The sequence below is a fragment of the Argiope bruennichi genome, chromosome 3 (genome assembly GCF_947563725.1).
Source record: "Argiope bruennichi chromosome 3, qqArgBrue1.1, whole genome shotgun sequence".
Classification (NCBI taxonomy): Eukaryota; Metazoa; Arthropoda; class Arachnida; order Araneae; family Araneidae; genus Argiope; species Argiope bruennichi.
Window position 1 is genome coordinate 2,145,965 of NC_079153.1, and position 16,648 is coordinate 2,162,612.

Sequence of the window (16,648 nt, forward strand, 5' to 3'; positions counted from 1 at the left end):
TTTTAAATTAAAAAGTGGAAATAAAAAGCAAAATAAAGGTGGAAACAAATTGTTAAAAAACTTCAAACAGATACAGAGCATACATAATCATGTGCATTTCATTTTCTCATCAATACCAGAATCATCATAGTTTTATTTGGAAATAAGAATGGCAGCATTACCTTCAGATACTTAACTAAAAATTCGATGTTTTTATCAATGCTCTTGAAATAAAAGTTTACCTTTCAGCTACGCAATGATTTTAATTCAAACTTTTTATAGAGTAATTCAATATTATAAAAACAACTAACCTTAATATTTTGATGAGCAAAAATAATAATGAAGAGGGTGAATATATGACTGATCCAATATACAACTGTTATATATCAAAAGCAATAATTGCATCTTGAATTAATTTTGGATTGGAAATCCGAGATTTGAAATTATTCACATGTGAAGTACTTTTTATTTAAGACGTTTTGGGAAATCAACATGGATATGCAATCAATGATTAAAGAGAGGAAAAAAGAAATTGTAGAGAAAAAATATTTTAAATATAGAGAAAGATAATGATGGCTACGAAAAGTCAATATGAGAAACAGTTGAGTGCCAAGTGTTCAGTTTCACTGTGTCTTTTTTTTTTCCACCAATCATTATTTGAAAAATTATTTGTGGCATATTTAAAAACTCTATGATGTAGTGTGACAATACTAATACTCTCGTTGTAGATGAAAGATAGAATATTTTCTCCAAAGTTCAAAACTGAGAATAAATAAAATCTAAAAACAATTGGACCATTATTGTTATTTTCTTTTCGAGTAAACTTTTACTATTTATTTACCCTCATTTCGTAATCCAGTTTAAAAATACTTCATTTATGAGTGAACTTCAAATTTTAAAATTAAAAACCACTTTGCATTACTTTTTAATTCAGTAAATTTTTTAAAGAAATGCAGTTCAAACAGAATACATTTTGTTATAACTGGTTTTTAATATTATCATAAATTTATGCAACAAGCAGTTTTTTGGGGGTTTTTTTATAGATTAGTAACACGATAAATAAATAAGTTGTATAAATCTGAAGCATGCTGGTTTACTTTAACTGGGGATGTATTTATTTTTTTTATGTTCAAAAATGAAAGGAAATTCATTCATTAAGTGTAAAAGTAAATGAAATAATAAAATACTAACGCCCTTATAGCCCTTAATTATATCTTATTTTCTGAAAATTAAAATGGCTTCTCCTCCTTTTGTCCTTAAAAACAAAATCAAAAGTGTAGACTATTCAAAATTTCATTTGATTCAGACATTTATTAAGTGATTTCCAAATGCTTTGAAGTTTGATCAGTCTTTGAAATAGTATGGAAAATTTCAAAATATTGTGTTTTTCTAGTAGAGTAGAGTTTTTCTAATAATATAATTTCTATTAGAGAACATATGTTTATTTAAAACAATAGTTTCAGTAGAATTAAAACGTAATGTAAACGAAAGAAAATTGAACATTATTTTTTCCAAACAGAGAATTAATAGTAGTTAGATATTTTTCACGTTCTTTGGCAATAATCTGTAAAATAAATTGTTCTTGTTCGTGTTCATCTTTTATCAGATTTTTTTTGTGTTCCGGAATTAGTTTGATACTTCTTTCCGCGGCATCTTTCTCAACAACTGTGTCATCAAATTTTTCATTCCCACTTTTGTAGCAATATCATCCTTCTTTGTGGAAGGATCTCTCTCGAGAAAGTCGGTACTGTCAGAAAATATCACGAATAAAGTTCTTGTAACGGGAGTTACAAAAGAAGAAAAATCGTTTTATAGACTGTACCATTTTAGTTGATTGTTTTTCTTCTTCTCGTTCTTTACCTTTGTTTCCTTCCGTAACTTGAGCCATTTATGCAGGGATACCCTATTTCTCTACTGCTAAGTAAACAATGGAGAAATAGTGTACAACAAAAGTACCTAGCACTTGTTCATTTCCTAAAGATGCTGATGTTTCAGGGTCTCCCAGCAATTGCCCCATACCTTGAGACGTAATTGTTATAATCAATCTGTCAATCCCTTCAATCCCTTGCGCTGAGAGCGACTTTCCATTCCAGAGCACTTATTGCTCAAAATGGGACCAACCAACTAGAATCTGAAAATCCCATAATATATAAACAAAATTGACACTGGTGCTGAACATCAAACACAAAAAATAAATTTTTGAGTTCCAAAGGGATGACTGATGCTTCCATCAAAATTAAAAAAAACATTTGTCTCCTCAAATTACATTTCTGAGGAAAGAAGGTATTCATTCTTCCTGATGTAGGGCTCATTTGCATGCTCTGGACTTCAATCACCATTTGACTGCAGCTGAGCTTTGAGCTCACGAATCTTGCAAGAATATCAGTTATTACGTTGAAGTTTTCTCTACACTTTTGATTTTGTACTGTTGAGTTCTGTACTTACATTAGCATGAGGTGACCTTGAAAAATTAATATTATTACCAATGTGTGAGTTTCTGTAATACTTGTATAACACCACATTCTCTCCAGAGGAGAAAGCATCCGGTAGTTTATAATCGCGTCATTGTTTTGTAAATATACTTTCTTGAAGGATGCCGAAAATATGGTATATTTTTCTCCACCCAAACGGGCTTTATTATTATTATATATAACATCAGAATGTTAAAAAGTCCTTCTTTATTTAAATCTGTATTTATTTTAGAAATCTTCATATCATATGCACACTTGCAAGCAAAGAATTTCATTTGCTTGTTTGATGCACTCTGAGATATCTTAAATGTTCATTTTCTAAAGTTTTTCTTCCCTTCATTATAACATTTTGATTACAATTGTCAATAAGCCAAAGTGAGCAACAATATCCGTCAATACCAAATTTCTTTCATGTTATAATAATTGGATGGTGGATTACTAGACAAATATATGCAAATGATAGTTTTTCTGTATTGAACAAATGTGCATTTATGAAATAAATGTTTCAATCTAAATTTCAAATGGCCCCCTCAATTTAATAACAAGCATATCTCTGCAACTTCAGCAGGTAAAAGCATGAAATGCTATATATAAAAATGAGTGCACGCTAAATATTTATTCACTAACATTTTTTCCCTCTGGGGCTGTAAAAAAATGTAATTTTTCTAACACTTTATCAGTTATTTATTTTCATATAGTTGTTTCACTTTAATTTATCAGAAGTATATCTCTAGTTGGAAGTATAGTCTTAATGCATGATGTATGAAAAAACTCTTTTTACACTCTTTGGGATACCTGTGTATTGCATTGTGTAATCTAGTCGGCTAATAACGAAAGACGCCTGTAAGTGTTGCAGCATTTATGTTAATTTTATTACAAAATCTAATGCGATTTCTGTTGAAGGACTGCGTTTCTATATTTGCAGTGCATGTGTTAAATAAATGGAATTTTAATTTTATAAATAATTTATTTTTATATCAATTTTTCAACATTTACCTATGCAAGTTCAATAAATATTACTGTATTTACTTACATTATAATCATAATATTTTCTATCACTCAGCTGAGAAAAAACTTTTGTTATTGCAAACAGCACATAGGAAAAGGGTATCCGTTCCCTTCCCTTCCCTTAGTATATAAACTCTGAAAATATAAAATAACTTCTAGTTAATCTATTTACATATTATGACAAATGTGCGCTCTTCTTATTCAAAGCAGGTGGACGTACACATGAATATGGATTCATCGCAGTTCATACCATCAGCATGTGATTTGAACTTTAAAAAGAAAACCTGAATTGCGCTAAATGAATCGGAAAACTAGTATCCAGTCATGAAATTAAAATTGTGTAGTGATTAACTGATAAAATAACATTTTCTTATTGTTCTGTGACTTGTGCTATATGAATGCGTTAATTTCGATTATTTTAAGAGATAGATAGTGACGTCATATTATTTTTGTTGAAAACAACGAAGGTGTTTTTGTCTCTGACAAACAAAGAAGATATAAATGGTCTGTCTTAAAGAGCCTAATGGAAACAAAATGTTAACACATTTATTTCACATTTTATTAATAAAATAAAATACGATGAGGAGCGGGAACATTTTTATATACGCCACTTGCTAAGCGACTGAGGACGACTGGAGGGCGAAGAAATCCAGGACAACCACTTACCTTGTTAGACCAGTGCTCACAATTACACTACAGATTGCTATTTGTATTACTAATGTTGCTGGAGTATACTTATTTCACTATCCTGAAAGTAATTTACTCCATCTTAGGTAATAATAGAAAAAAAAATTATTGATTTTATCGTTCCTGTTCTTTGTAGCAAAATGTGTCATAAAATTTAAAAAAAAAAAAAAAAGCCTTACTCTGTGAAAAGGTTTCTTGCTCCGAGATGATCGAGTAACTCTTCGAGCATTTCATCGTCGTCCTCGGTTTCGTTTCCTCCCTGGGCATCTGAATTGTTCTGAGGCAGTGCATCTATGCCAAGGAATATGCCTGGAAAAATGGCGGAGTTGAGACAGATTTTAATGCTAATGGAAGTAACGCTGGGGCGGCTTAACAATGTCTAAAACAAGTCCACAATGCAAATTCAAAAGAAAGCAAAGATATTGAAGTTTTGTGTACAAATGAAATATATTTTTTTATTGTTGAAAAACAAGAAAACATAGGAAGAACTGTTGCCAGAACACATCAGTAAAATTCTATAAAGTAGACAATACAAAAAGAAGATTATTCATAATTTGCTTCAGGACCAGCTATTAATCTGGCTTATTTACAGGGTTTTTTTAATGATGAAAAATTAAATTTTTAATTCATTGTCAAAAATGTTTTCCGTTCCTCTACCCCAGCACTGTGAACAAAATATACAGTACTAATATAATAGATATTAATAACTTATGGACAATATTCGGCGGTTTTTAAAATTGCCTGGTTCAATTGATACCCTAATTTTAATTTATAAACGTTTAAGGTGACAAAAAGAATTTGTGTAGTATAATATTCTATACAAAATTAGTTTTTACATTAGAAATATTGTTCTTTAAAGGATTTTAATTCCGAGCAACGGCATAATAAGAATTAAAGTCAAACTTTCAAAAAAAAAAAAAAAAACGCTGATCAGAATGACTTGATATTTTATCTGAGTATACGTGAAGCAATAGGAATTTCTTTTGAGAAAAAACGAATTTCAAAAGTTGACCGATAAATAATGCTGTACTTGTCAAAAAATGTTAATTAAAAGAGTTACATACTATTATAATGATGTTTGCTCAAAAACATCAATCAAAGTGATACTGCAGTGTAAAGGATAAAATCGGTTTTTAACAGTCCGTAGACCAAAACCCGTTGCAAAGCAAAAACTAATGAAACCATCAACAAAAATACCTCGACGACGACTTCTTAAGAAATAAGATATTGTCAATCTTTTCTCCTAAGAACTGAAAGCCAAAATAGCATATTTCATAACATATCGAACTGTTTCAATGGTGATATTGGCAATGTGTAGTTTAATATGTGTTTCTAATCATCTAAGTTCCCAATAGAGTCAGTATTTTTTAGATAATCCTAGAACCAGAAGGCAATTGTTCAGGTCAGGTAATTAAGACAACCACGCTGTTGGGAAATGGCGACTGATAATTCTGTCATTACCAAAATATAGATTCAATAGCTGCTTCATTGGCATTGAAAAGTTCGGAGGAAAGCTAGCTTGCATAAAATTTGTATACTATCCTCACATCCGCGCTGTTGCAATGCTGAAATAAGCTAGTAGCGAAAAAAAAAAGATTCATAACAAGCTTTATTGACTGTATAGGTTACAGAACTTGAAGGATCAATCTCCTAGAATAAGAAAGAACCAATGGTAAGTGCTGCAAGTGGCTATTTGAGAATGAGTAGACAGGTACAAAACGGATACTCTCATGTCCCTATTTTGCCATTTTCAACATTAGTAGAACATGGATTTCGTTTCTCCGAGGTTTTTTAAATCTCCTCAATTTTCCAAAATTTTACAATTTTTCTTACTGACATGTCTAAAGTTCAGGAAATTCTCCGTTCATTGAATGTTTTCAAAGCACATCGTGTCGTTTCTTGCAATGATCGAAGCAATTGCTTTCTTCCCTCTGCCATATTTCATGTCAATTAAATCCTTCTCTTTAAACTTATCAATCATCTCCTTCAGACCGAAGGCAGTCATTGGATCAAAACCGCTTCTTAAACCCTTTAACGTCCGGAATTATCTCAATGCAGTTTCCGCACAGTCATCCTTCTTATGAAAACGCTGACAAATTCAGCTCGATCCTTCAATAAACTCCTGTTGTTCTCAAACGTAGAATAACTGCAACTGAATGTTTCTCGCCTTTTTATTGCAAATGTGCTTTGTGGTGAGCATGGCACGTCTTTTAATTACTATTTCAAAATTAACATGAACTTTTAAAAAGTCATTTTTTTAGCATTTTATGACAAGCACAGTGCCATCTATTGGTTAACTTCTGAAAATTTTTCTTGGGCAAAATATATTCTGATGGCTTCACGTATATATCAAGTCATTCTGATCCGTTGTTCCTTTATACAGCTTTTTGAAAGTGAAATTTTAATTTTAATTATCCTTTATATTCAGGATAATACGAAAGTTTTATTAAAAAATATCTCAAATTCTTCTGCGTGTTTTTTCATAGGATATGAAATTTCCATTCAAATCACATGAAACTTTCAAAATACGTTTGGATGCACCATCAATGATTTGTACTGAAATAGAAATTAAATAATAAAAATATTCTAGTAAATATGAGTATTTCTAGTAAATAACCTTTAACTGGCATGGTAAAACAGCACATTTATTCCCCTTCATAATTTCAAAGCCAGATATATAGGACAATTGAAATAAACATTTCTATTAAATATCGTCACAATTCAAAAATATATAGATATTGCTGTGAGTCAATTTTCAGTAAGTCTATAAAAGAAGCTAAATGATGACATTTTTCGCAACATGATACTGTTTAAACCTGAATCTTCGAACAATTATATTGAGTTGTTTAAAAGTGTGAAATATGGCTAAATACCACTGAATACTTTTTACATAATTTAATTCATTAGAGTATCATATTAACTGCTACCTAGTTGCATCAAAAATCTGAAATTTTCAAATCTTTCACTTTTCAATCAAAAGAAAACGCATCGCCTTCTCTACAAAAATAAAATGAACATTTCACTACTCACCGAAGCCATCTGTGAATTCGTGCAAAGTCAGTTTTCCGTCTCCGTTTGCATCGAGGGCATCGAAAACTTGGAGCAGCTGGTTGGGCGGCAAGGGCACCTCATCGCGCAGGGCTTCGATGTCGGTTTTTGTGGCGTAACCTTTGCCCTCCGGATCGCATAAGGCGAACAGATCGCGAGCCTTGTTTTGCAGGGTCTCTCTCAGGTCCCCTCGGTCCCGCATCATTGCAGTCCTAAAATGTCCGGCAGACAAACATCATTTGTGTCTTTTTGTGCTAAAACTGCGCGCAAATGAAACAAGCTGGTTCTTAACATACTAACATGCAAAAGTATTGTGACAAAGGGATTGTTAAAACTTTATTTGAAACCTTGAAGTCTAAGGTTTACAAATGCCTGTTATGTAGAGCTTCAAGAAAATCTCGTTTCTAGAGGGAGGTAATGTGGCGAGATAAGGTCGATGACAATGCAGAGAATGCATTACTTTTCATGAAAATTCCCTCCAACGAAAATAGGTGAGTTTTTATAGCCTAATATCTGTTACCTATAATTCATTCAACATTACAGCCATCACTACATAATACTTCTGCATAGGAAGTTATGCAATTAAAAGCTGATAACTACACCACTGGATCTGCTCTTTATTTTAATCCACCTGTGAAAAGCATTTCATTAAAAAATTCATATTAAACAAATTGGATTTATTAATCTAATGAAGTGCTTTAATATGCATTTATAATTCATTGATCACTGCTTAGTTTGTCAGAAAAACACGTGGAATTTCGGTTTATCAACAAGTGTGCAGTACAACCCGGATTATCACATAAGAAACGTGAACAGTACACGAGAATAAATTGAACACACGAGGAGAGTCCTCGAGAATGGGTTATTGCTGTACACGGGCAAAAGAAATTGACATAAAAGTGACAAATATAAATAACACATATAAATATATATTTGATTTGATTCATTTTAAATGCAGTTGAGTCGAGTTCCTTGTTATTCATGAATCATTTAGGTTTGAGTATTTGTTAAATGGCAAAAAATTTGATCTTATAATTTACAAAAAAATGCATTTTACCTTTTTTTCATATTTGTTCAAACACTCTACTCAGATACAGAAAAAAAAAATTGCCTTAATTATTGTTCGATTTCAGATACAAGCCATTTCAGACGATATTCATCATTAAAATGTACATTTCTGTAGCAATTATTTTTTTTAGTTAAGAACATTTTCCTTCTATCTCCTTTCATTTCATCTGTAGTATTTTCTCATTTTATTTTTGATCGCTGATCAACCATCTCAAAATGAGATAATGAACATAATAAGTAGAAAAACTGATGTTTGGAAAGGTTTCATCGTCAGCTCCAGTCAGAAAAAGCTTTCCGTGACTTCCACAAGATGGCGCTTTTAATGTTCAGTATCGTCGATTTTCATTTTGGATCGTACCTCTTCGAAATGTTCATAATAAACATAACATTCATAACTAAACATAAGTAACTAAACAGACAGACGGAAATACAAAAATAAATAAATAAATAAACAAAAATGATTGGAATAAGCGAATTACCATTATGGTAAAAAAAAAAAAAAAAAACCTGAAACGAATAAATTAAATTTCATCCTCTGATGCGTTGCCCTTTTTTGAATAGACGAAAAAACATTATATGCTCTGTCATCTGTGCAAAATAACCTCATTATTTCGTGCATAGTGGAACTCTTCCTCATACACCGCGTCAATGACGATCGACTCGCTAATCAGCAACACCGTCAATAATGCACCATCTAGAGAGCGGGGGACTTGTTTATATATACAACTTCCCTACCAACACCCGGAGAGTGCCTTGGAGTATCCACTTATGACAAGCAGAATGTAAACCAATTACAAAATTGTAATATTAAAATTCGACTGAGAGGGACTTTATTATCTTATACATAAAAATGAATTTCTGTTTGTCCGTATTTTATGGACTGCCGCACCGTTCATCCGATGGCGATAAAATTTTGTCAGCTTGTTACTTTGAACCCAGAAAATCCAAGTTTGTCTCATGGTCAGCTGTTGGATCTCACGAATAGGACAACCAAGAAATGTAATGGTTTTTTCTGAAGACGGAAAAACAAAAAATATTGTCTATCCTAAAATATACATAAATAATAAAGTAAAAAAATAATAAATATTACTTATATTTCTTCTTTATATAAAATCGAATGTATTCATTGACGACAAGAAAATAAATACCATTCTTTCTATCATTCCTAATTAAATAAGATAGCTATTTCAAATTTCAAACGATATTTCCAAAATTATTTCTTCTGCGGCAGCAACGCGCCGGGTACCAGCTAGTAAGTAATCAATAAATATGCGCACTTCTGGTCCAACTACTCATTTGTGCATTTCAGTCTATCGCCGTTTTCTTCTGTGCGTAGGAATGGATAGTTTGTTTTGCAAAACAAGCTGTCCTGAACGAACTGCACAAATTCTATTCCATTCTATTCAAATTCTATAATAAGATCTTGCAACTCCAGAAGAGCAATTCTGTCGATATGTTTGTGCATCGCACAGCCCATCAACGCCAATGGGTGAGATTCACCCATCGGCGATTGTGACTGATATCCTTCGACAACCATCATTTATCTTTGCCGCTTTTCTTACTCTGACTGTATGTCAATTTTTAAATTTTAATTTCCTAATGTCTATATTTCTTTCAAACAACCTCAATAATACCGGGATTAGTTCCCCTTCCTAACCCCAGATGGCAGCGCATTCCCATTGCTTTGAAAGTTATGCAGAAAAGGTTTCTCTTTGCTTAGCAGTCAAGAAAAGTAAACGTTCACGTGGTGTGTAAGCTATCAATAGCTCGCGAGGAAAAAAAGAGCAAATTTATTTTAACGATTTTATTTAGCGGAAACCCAGTGAGTTTCTTGTGAAATTAGTAGTTTATGAAAAAAATAATTTTTATTGTCTTTAAGAAATATTCGAATCCATGATATGGAATTGTTTATCGTATATAGTATAAAAATAAGGAGTGGCTCGATGGGAATAAATGAATGACTAATCAAGAAAACTATTTCCTGATTTTTCTTGCGTAGATCGTTCTATTTCTTACAAACAGGAGCACAGGATATGTGCTCACGAACAATGCAGAAATACTTTGTTTGGGAAATGTCCCCTATATTCGACGATAATAATTTCTAATTCATTTGCTATCTGACTCATAATTTTAAACTTGTTTACCTACAATCCAGCCTCCCTCCTTCCCCTTCTTCTCCACGAAAAATTCTTCCAGCACCGGTTCAGATCCAATAATAGATTCCGAATGAAACTCAAAATCTTTTCTACTTTTACATTTTAAAAAAGATTTGATTTGGCAGGCACAAAGTAGCAGAACGTAATATATTTTAGTCTTGCTGTCTCCAATTCAAGAATCGGGGCAAATTATGCGTGCTCGGATAATGAAGTTAAAAAACGCTTTAAAAAGTGGATCGAAAAACAGATGTTTCCCGGCACTCGAACTGAAAGTTTCCGTTGATAGTCTTATCGAAAAGTTACGGACTCTTAGCAGCAATTATTTAACAGGATGCGTCTCTGCAGAAATTCTTCACAAAATCCATGTGCCATTGAAAATTAAGAAATGGGAGCTCACTGGATTTATGCAATATACACAAATTATAATTCTATAATAAATTAGGATCATAAAGAAATCGTTGAGTAAGTTAGCAGCTATCGTATTATAATAATTGAATTGAAACTTAGCAGAATATTTTTTGGTTCCTTCTTTAAGGGGAATATTCAGAGATTTTGCATTAAGAAAAATTTTGATGGATTTAAAACAGTCTTATTTTATTTATAAATTCAATACTTTTGCATGAACACAACCTAATACGGCCGAATATAATCAGTTTCTGAATTACTATTTTATGCATTCAGTGTTTCTTAATTTCTTATTTTGTACAATTATTTTTTCTTTGTCAGAGTTTTATTTGGAAAAACAAGCTATGATGTTGCGTCAACATATGGTACTCTTTTTCTTATCTTAAATGCAAATTGATAAAAAAAATGATAAGTTCGCGGATGAATCCCCTGAATAAATTAAATCAACAATAAAGAATGTATATTTTCTTCGGATACTTCTTAAAGCTTCAAATTATTATTATTATTATTATAGAATTTTCAAAAGCATCTTTTCCCATTAGCACGCAGAATAATTATCTATATTATAGGGAAAATAATGCATAACATTTCACATGGGCATAAATACAACATTCAACGTGTATTCTATTGTATTTATTGTAAAGTATGCATGAATAGATAAGGTAAAGAAACTTGAAATTCGAGATTTCTGAAAAAATAATGAAGCCAGGCTTAAAATTTAATTTTAAATATAATTTAAAATTATGCTCGTGAAACAACGAATATATTTTCGACAAACGAGTTAAAATATTTAAATCTATGAAGGAACTGCAATTCTGGAATTTTTAAACAAAACCGTATTATCTGATATGTATCCAGTAAGCCAATCTAAGGCATTCAAATAGTCCTGGTCTTACTACGAACCTTTTACGATATTTCTGTGCTAATAGGCGTTATATGATTATCACAAATAAGTACTTTTATTTCATAAAAAATAATTAGGAAAGGAGAATTTTTTAATTTGATAAAGGCATTTAATAAAGTTCTTCTTTCTCACTGTCGATGTATTGTTTCAACAAATTTAGTTCTCCGCCTTTATTTCCCTTGAGTCTGGAAAACTAAATTTAACCTTTAAACACTGTTATTCTAGAATCCCTACTAAACGTTTCTTGGAGCATTACCGGCTCTTTAAATCGGACTTTTATAATTTCGAAAACCCAGAAGACGATGCAGGGATATAAAGACTTTAAAATAGATATAACACTGTTTTTATCATAAAATTTTACAGTCATTTCGGGGCTTGATTTGCATGAAACAAACATTTCCAATCCTTCGTTAAAGAAGGTATTCCTGACTTGGTTTTCTCCAAACTTTATCAGTCTAAATATTTTAATAAGCATAACCATCTTGTTTTGTCAACTATTGGCAGTGAAATATGGCAGGGCTTTAAGGAAAAAAAAATATATAAATCACGTCCGTTAATCCTTGAGTAATATAACTTTCCATGCCTTTAACATACGTTGATGTCTTTCCAATTTCTTATATATATTAGTTACTATTTTTTGTTACGTCAATTAAACTTTGGAGGATTCAACAGTAGTATATTCAGTTGCCTTAGCCATAAATTTTCTAAATGGATGCTAATTTTCTAAGCCAATTGCATCTCAAATAAAATTCCAATTACATATTTAAGCACTAATTTCCCCTTACTAGAAACTCATTCTCCTAGCAAGATGCGTTTATTTCCCGGGAAATCTTAAGATTTCCATACCATGGAGAATAGAAACAAAAAAAATTCAAAATTTGATAAGAAAATGAAATGTTTTCTGTAGTTTAGTTAAAATGTCCTTTCTCCTGGAAAAATAAATGACAACAAATGTATTGGTTAAGGTTGTTAGTTGGCTATCTAAAAATAAAGGTCTCGTAGGTTTACACGCGGCAGTGTTACCGGATAAGGGCAAGTTGTTGACACTGGTTCTTTGCCTTTAAAAAAAACGAGAGATAAATATATGAGGAAAAGTTTGAATTAAAAAAGTTTTAAGTATAAAAAATATAATTTTTATAATTTTGTTTATATATATTAGTTATGACAGTTTAAAAATTTTGATGATGTCAGCGACTTTGATAGTGGCTTTAGTGATTCAGAAGTGACAGGTGAGTGGAGATATCGGAATGTGCTTCGACCCGGGAGACCCACGAAATCAAGAGTTGAGACCGGCGAGTGCCGCCCAAAGAAATTCGAAAAGGCCGCGCCAAACTAAAAGTACACATACTCCAGAAGCTCCAACAAGCATCCGGGACTGTTGTTTGGATCAATACCATCCGCAAGGAAGCACATTTGTTCGTTTTCCGTGGTCGTGCTGCCGCCATAAGCCTTTGATTACAAAATCCACCCGTGCTGCTCGATGGAGGTGGTGCAATGGACCATAGATGAGTGGAAACGGGTCCTCTGGAGTGATGAGTCAGGGTTCAATCTCTACCAGCCGGATTGCGTAGTCTAGGTTTGGAGTATGCAAGGAGAGAGCTTTATGCCAGAATGCTTTGTATCTATAGTAAAATTTTGGCGGAGATGGAATGATGGTTTGGGGATGTTTCCTGTAGTATGGACTGAAACTCTTGATCCCAATTCATGGTTAATTCAACGACGACTCCTACTCCACTATTCTAGACAACAATGTGCTTGCTTCCTACGCTGTGTCAATTTTACTGGTTGCATTATTATTATTTCCAGGATGACAACGCCATTTGTCATGTTGAAAGATCCACCATGGATTCATTCGATGACAATGGGGTGAACTGTCTGGACTGGCTTTCCCATAGTCCAGACTTTGATCCTATAGAAAACCTCTGGCACAAGTTGGATCGTAGAATTAAGGCGTGCAGCAACTGTCCAAATCATTAAAAGAACTTATTTGTCTTCTCCAAGCCGAGTAGAAGAAAATACCACTTCCCAACATGCAAACACTTGTGGAAAGCATGCCCCTGAGATTTAAGGATGTAATTACTTCAGGTTGAGGATACTCTACCAACTACTGAATATGAATAAATTGTGTTTATCTATTTTATCATACGTGTCCAATTGCTTATTGGTAGATAGTGTATAAATTATATTCTAATTATAATACATATTTCCTATTATAATTATAATTATATATCTAATGATGAAATTATAGAAAGAACAATCTCTCCTTCATTTTATTAATTAGACATTAAAATCATATCCATCTTGAATAGTTGCTTATCACTATAATTATTAGCTTTAATAACAAGTTAATGTAAAATTATTTCATTGTTGTTTTGAAACTGAATTTATACTTCAAAAAAATTAATAAAAACTTTCTTGGTTAAAGAAAATAGACGAGGAAAGAGGAAGCAAGAAGGGTATACTCAAAAAATAAAAAGATTACTTGATTATACGGAAGAGGGAAGGGAGAAAAAATATTACTGGTTGAAATGGATGAAAGTACTTCAGAACTACGTAAATTTGGTTTGGGTTTTTTGATAGCAACAGGACACATAAACATCATATTTTTTGACAAAATTATCAAACAGTTGACTTTCTGTTACTTGATCTTTTCTATGAATGTGAACGACTTCATTCAAAACTGCAATGTACAAGATAAACAGTGTAGGTGTTAAATCCAAAATTCAATCAAGCATTTTGGGAAATACTGAGAACCTCGAAGGGGTTCAAATTGTGAAATACTATTCTACACTAAATACTGAAATATTGTGGAATTCTGCAAAACAATTTAAAACTTTCTTCCAGAATCAGCTTCTGATATTCATACTAAAATAATGAAATTCAGCACAAAAAAAGGTTAGTTCTGAAATGATCACACGAGGCATCTATTGTAGAAGACAATGATAACAAATGCATTTCTATTTCAATTATATAAATTGCTGCATTTGTTTAAAGTTCATTTTGAATTCTATAACGTCTTTTGTTTAAAATGATCCTACAACATTTTTAAAATATCCGATTCTTAATTTTCCGCACTATTTCGGATCTGAAAAATTAAATGTTCCTCCACTCCTGGACACTTCATATGACCACAATTTATCCTGTAGATTTCTCATTATAACTGGGACGCTTGATATCACAGAAATATGATATGAGAAAAGAACTATTTGTCTTAATCCTTAATTTCACCTTAAAAAACAAGAAGAAAAGAGAAAAAAAATCTTTCAAATGAAGACAACATTTCACAATTTTTTACATAGATAAATACTTTACATAATGGTTTCAAAGAACTTTTGTTTTCAAATTATTCACATTTTTTTAGAGATTCTCAAGGTAAAAAGGTTAATAACAAGAGAACTTAAAAATCTCAAAGTCTTATGTCGTCCTTTTCTTTTTTTAATTATTTCTCGTTTCCTGAAATTATTTCGATATTCTTAAAGGACAAAAGATAAATAAGGAAATTCATTAAAAAAATAAAACAGGAATTTGCATTAAATTATATATTACACCTACAGATATGATGGCCAAATCTTTTTTTCATCTACTCCAATTTCAAAGAAAATTGAAAAGAACTATTGCAAATTTCTTTTGTACTTAAAAAAAATAATATTCGAAATATTATTTCTTATACCATAGAATAGGTTTTTAAAATACAGAGTAAATGCGCCAAGGTAAAACTACAATCTGCTTTCTTCTTTTCAGCAAACAATATGTTTTGCAATAATGAACGAAATGACTTTCACATAATGAATGGTTTTTTTTTTTTTTGTTGTTGTTGTTGTTAAAGAAATTACTTTTTGCAATGAATGTTTATTTATTTATTTTTGTTATGAAAAATTCTTCATTTAAAAAAAATTGTAAAAAAGATACAAATGATTCAAATTCGAACAATAAAAACAGAATGAAACACGCTTACCTTTTCCAGGAAGGCGAAAGTGCAAACTAAGCTGGCGTTCCTTTTCCGTTTTCATACGGTAAGGGAAATTAGGAGGAAGAACTCACCTGTTCGAAATGCAAACGATTGATGTACACACCCGATTCTCCCGTACTTGCCCGCGCCAATACGCGTCTCACAACAGTTTTACGCAAGTAACATGTGTTCCGGAAATAAACAAAAGCTCGGAGAAAAGACTCCGTGCTGAGCCTTCCATTCAGCGGAGACTGAATTCGAAAAAAAAGGTCTTATCTCATCTTGACTGATAAAAAATACCATCATCTGCATGGAATGGTACTGTAAAAATTCACACTTCGTTAGATAAACAAAATTGAGTCGCTGCAGGTGCTTTACTATAACATTCAGGCTTCGAAATGCTTAGAGATTTTTTTTTTCTTTCTTTTTTCAGAATGTAATTTATTTCTTCTGCCGTTTGAAAAAAACTAGAAAATAGCACAATAAAAATAAAATTTTCGATGAAACCGTCACTCTATTTTCACATAACAATCAGAAATTTTAGAATCGTCTTCACGCGATTTCAGAACCATCTGACAATGACAGCTACGCATAGCATGAGCATTAAACAGTGTTTCCTTATGATATATTGTGATGACGTCACATCCTTAGTTCCCAAATAAGATGCTCGATGGATTCTGAAATGAAACGAAAGTATTATAATGTGCTTCTATGATCATAAATTTCTTCCATTTCTTCCATCATTCCAAAAGAAAATTGGAAATCAGTACGCCAGCAAAAACCGCTGGCCCAATTTTGTTAATTTTTGTTTCACATGAAAATTCATGACTTATAGATACGACATAAATGATCTCATATCTTCCCCGTCATTCATTTTCCTGAGATATGTCAAGATAACTTTGACCCCAGTGTTAATATTTGGACGGATTTCACCAATATATTTGAAACAACTATCAAAACCAAATGACAGCTA

General features: G+C 31.9%; 1 protein-coding gene across 4 annotated transcripts in view; it reads right to left on the reverse strand.

Moving 5' to 3' along the window:
* Window positions 1–15,904, reverse strand: part of LOC129962601 (EF-hand calcium-binding domain-containing protein 4B-like) — a 132,464-nt gene extending 116,560 nt beyond the window's left edge. For 3 of the 4 annotated variants that reach the window (XM_056076415.1, XM_056076413.1, XM_056076414.1), the window contains exons 1-3: window positions 15,682–15,904; window positions 7,176–7,405; window positions 4,325–4,454 (exon numbers count right to left, since the gene is read on the reverse strand). In XM_056076415.1, the coding sequence (XP_055932390.1) occupies window positions 4,325–4,454; window positions 7,176–7,398 (353 nt within the window). In that variant the 5' untranslated portion in view covers window positions 7,399–7,405; window positions 15,682–15,904. The remainder of the gene's footprint in view (window positions 1–4,324; window positions 4,455–7,175; window positions 7,406–15,681) is intronic. The other variant, XM_056076412.1, reaches the window with a different exon arrangement.
* Window positions 15,905–16,648: the final 744 nt, after the last annotated feature.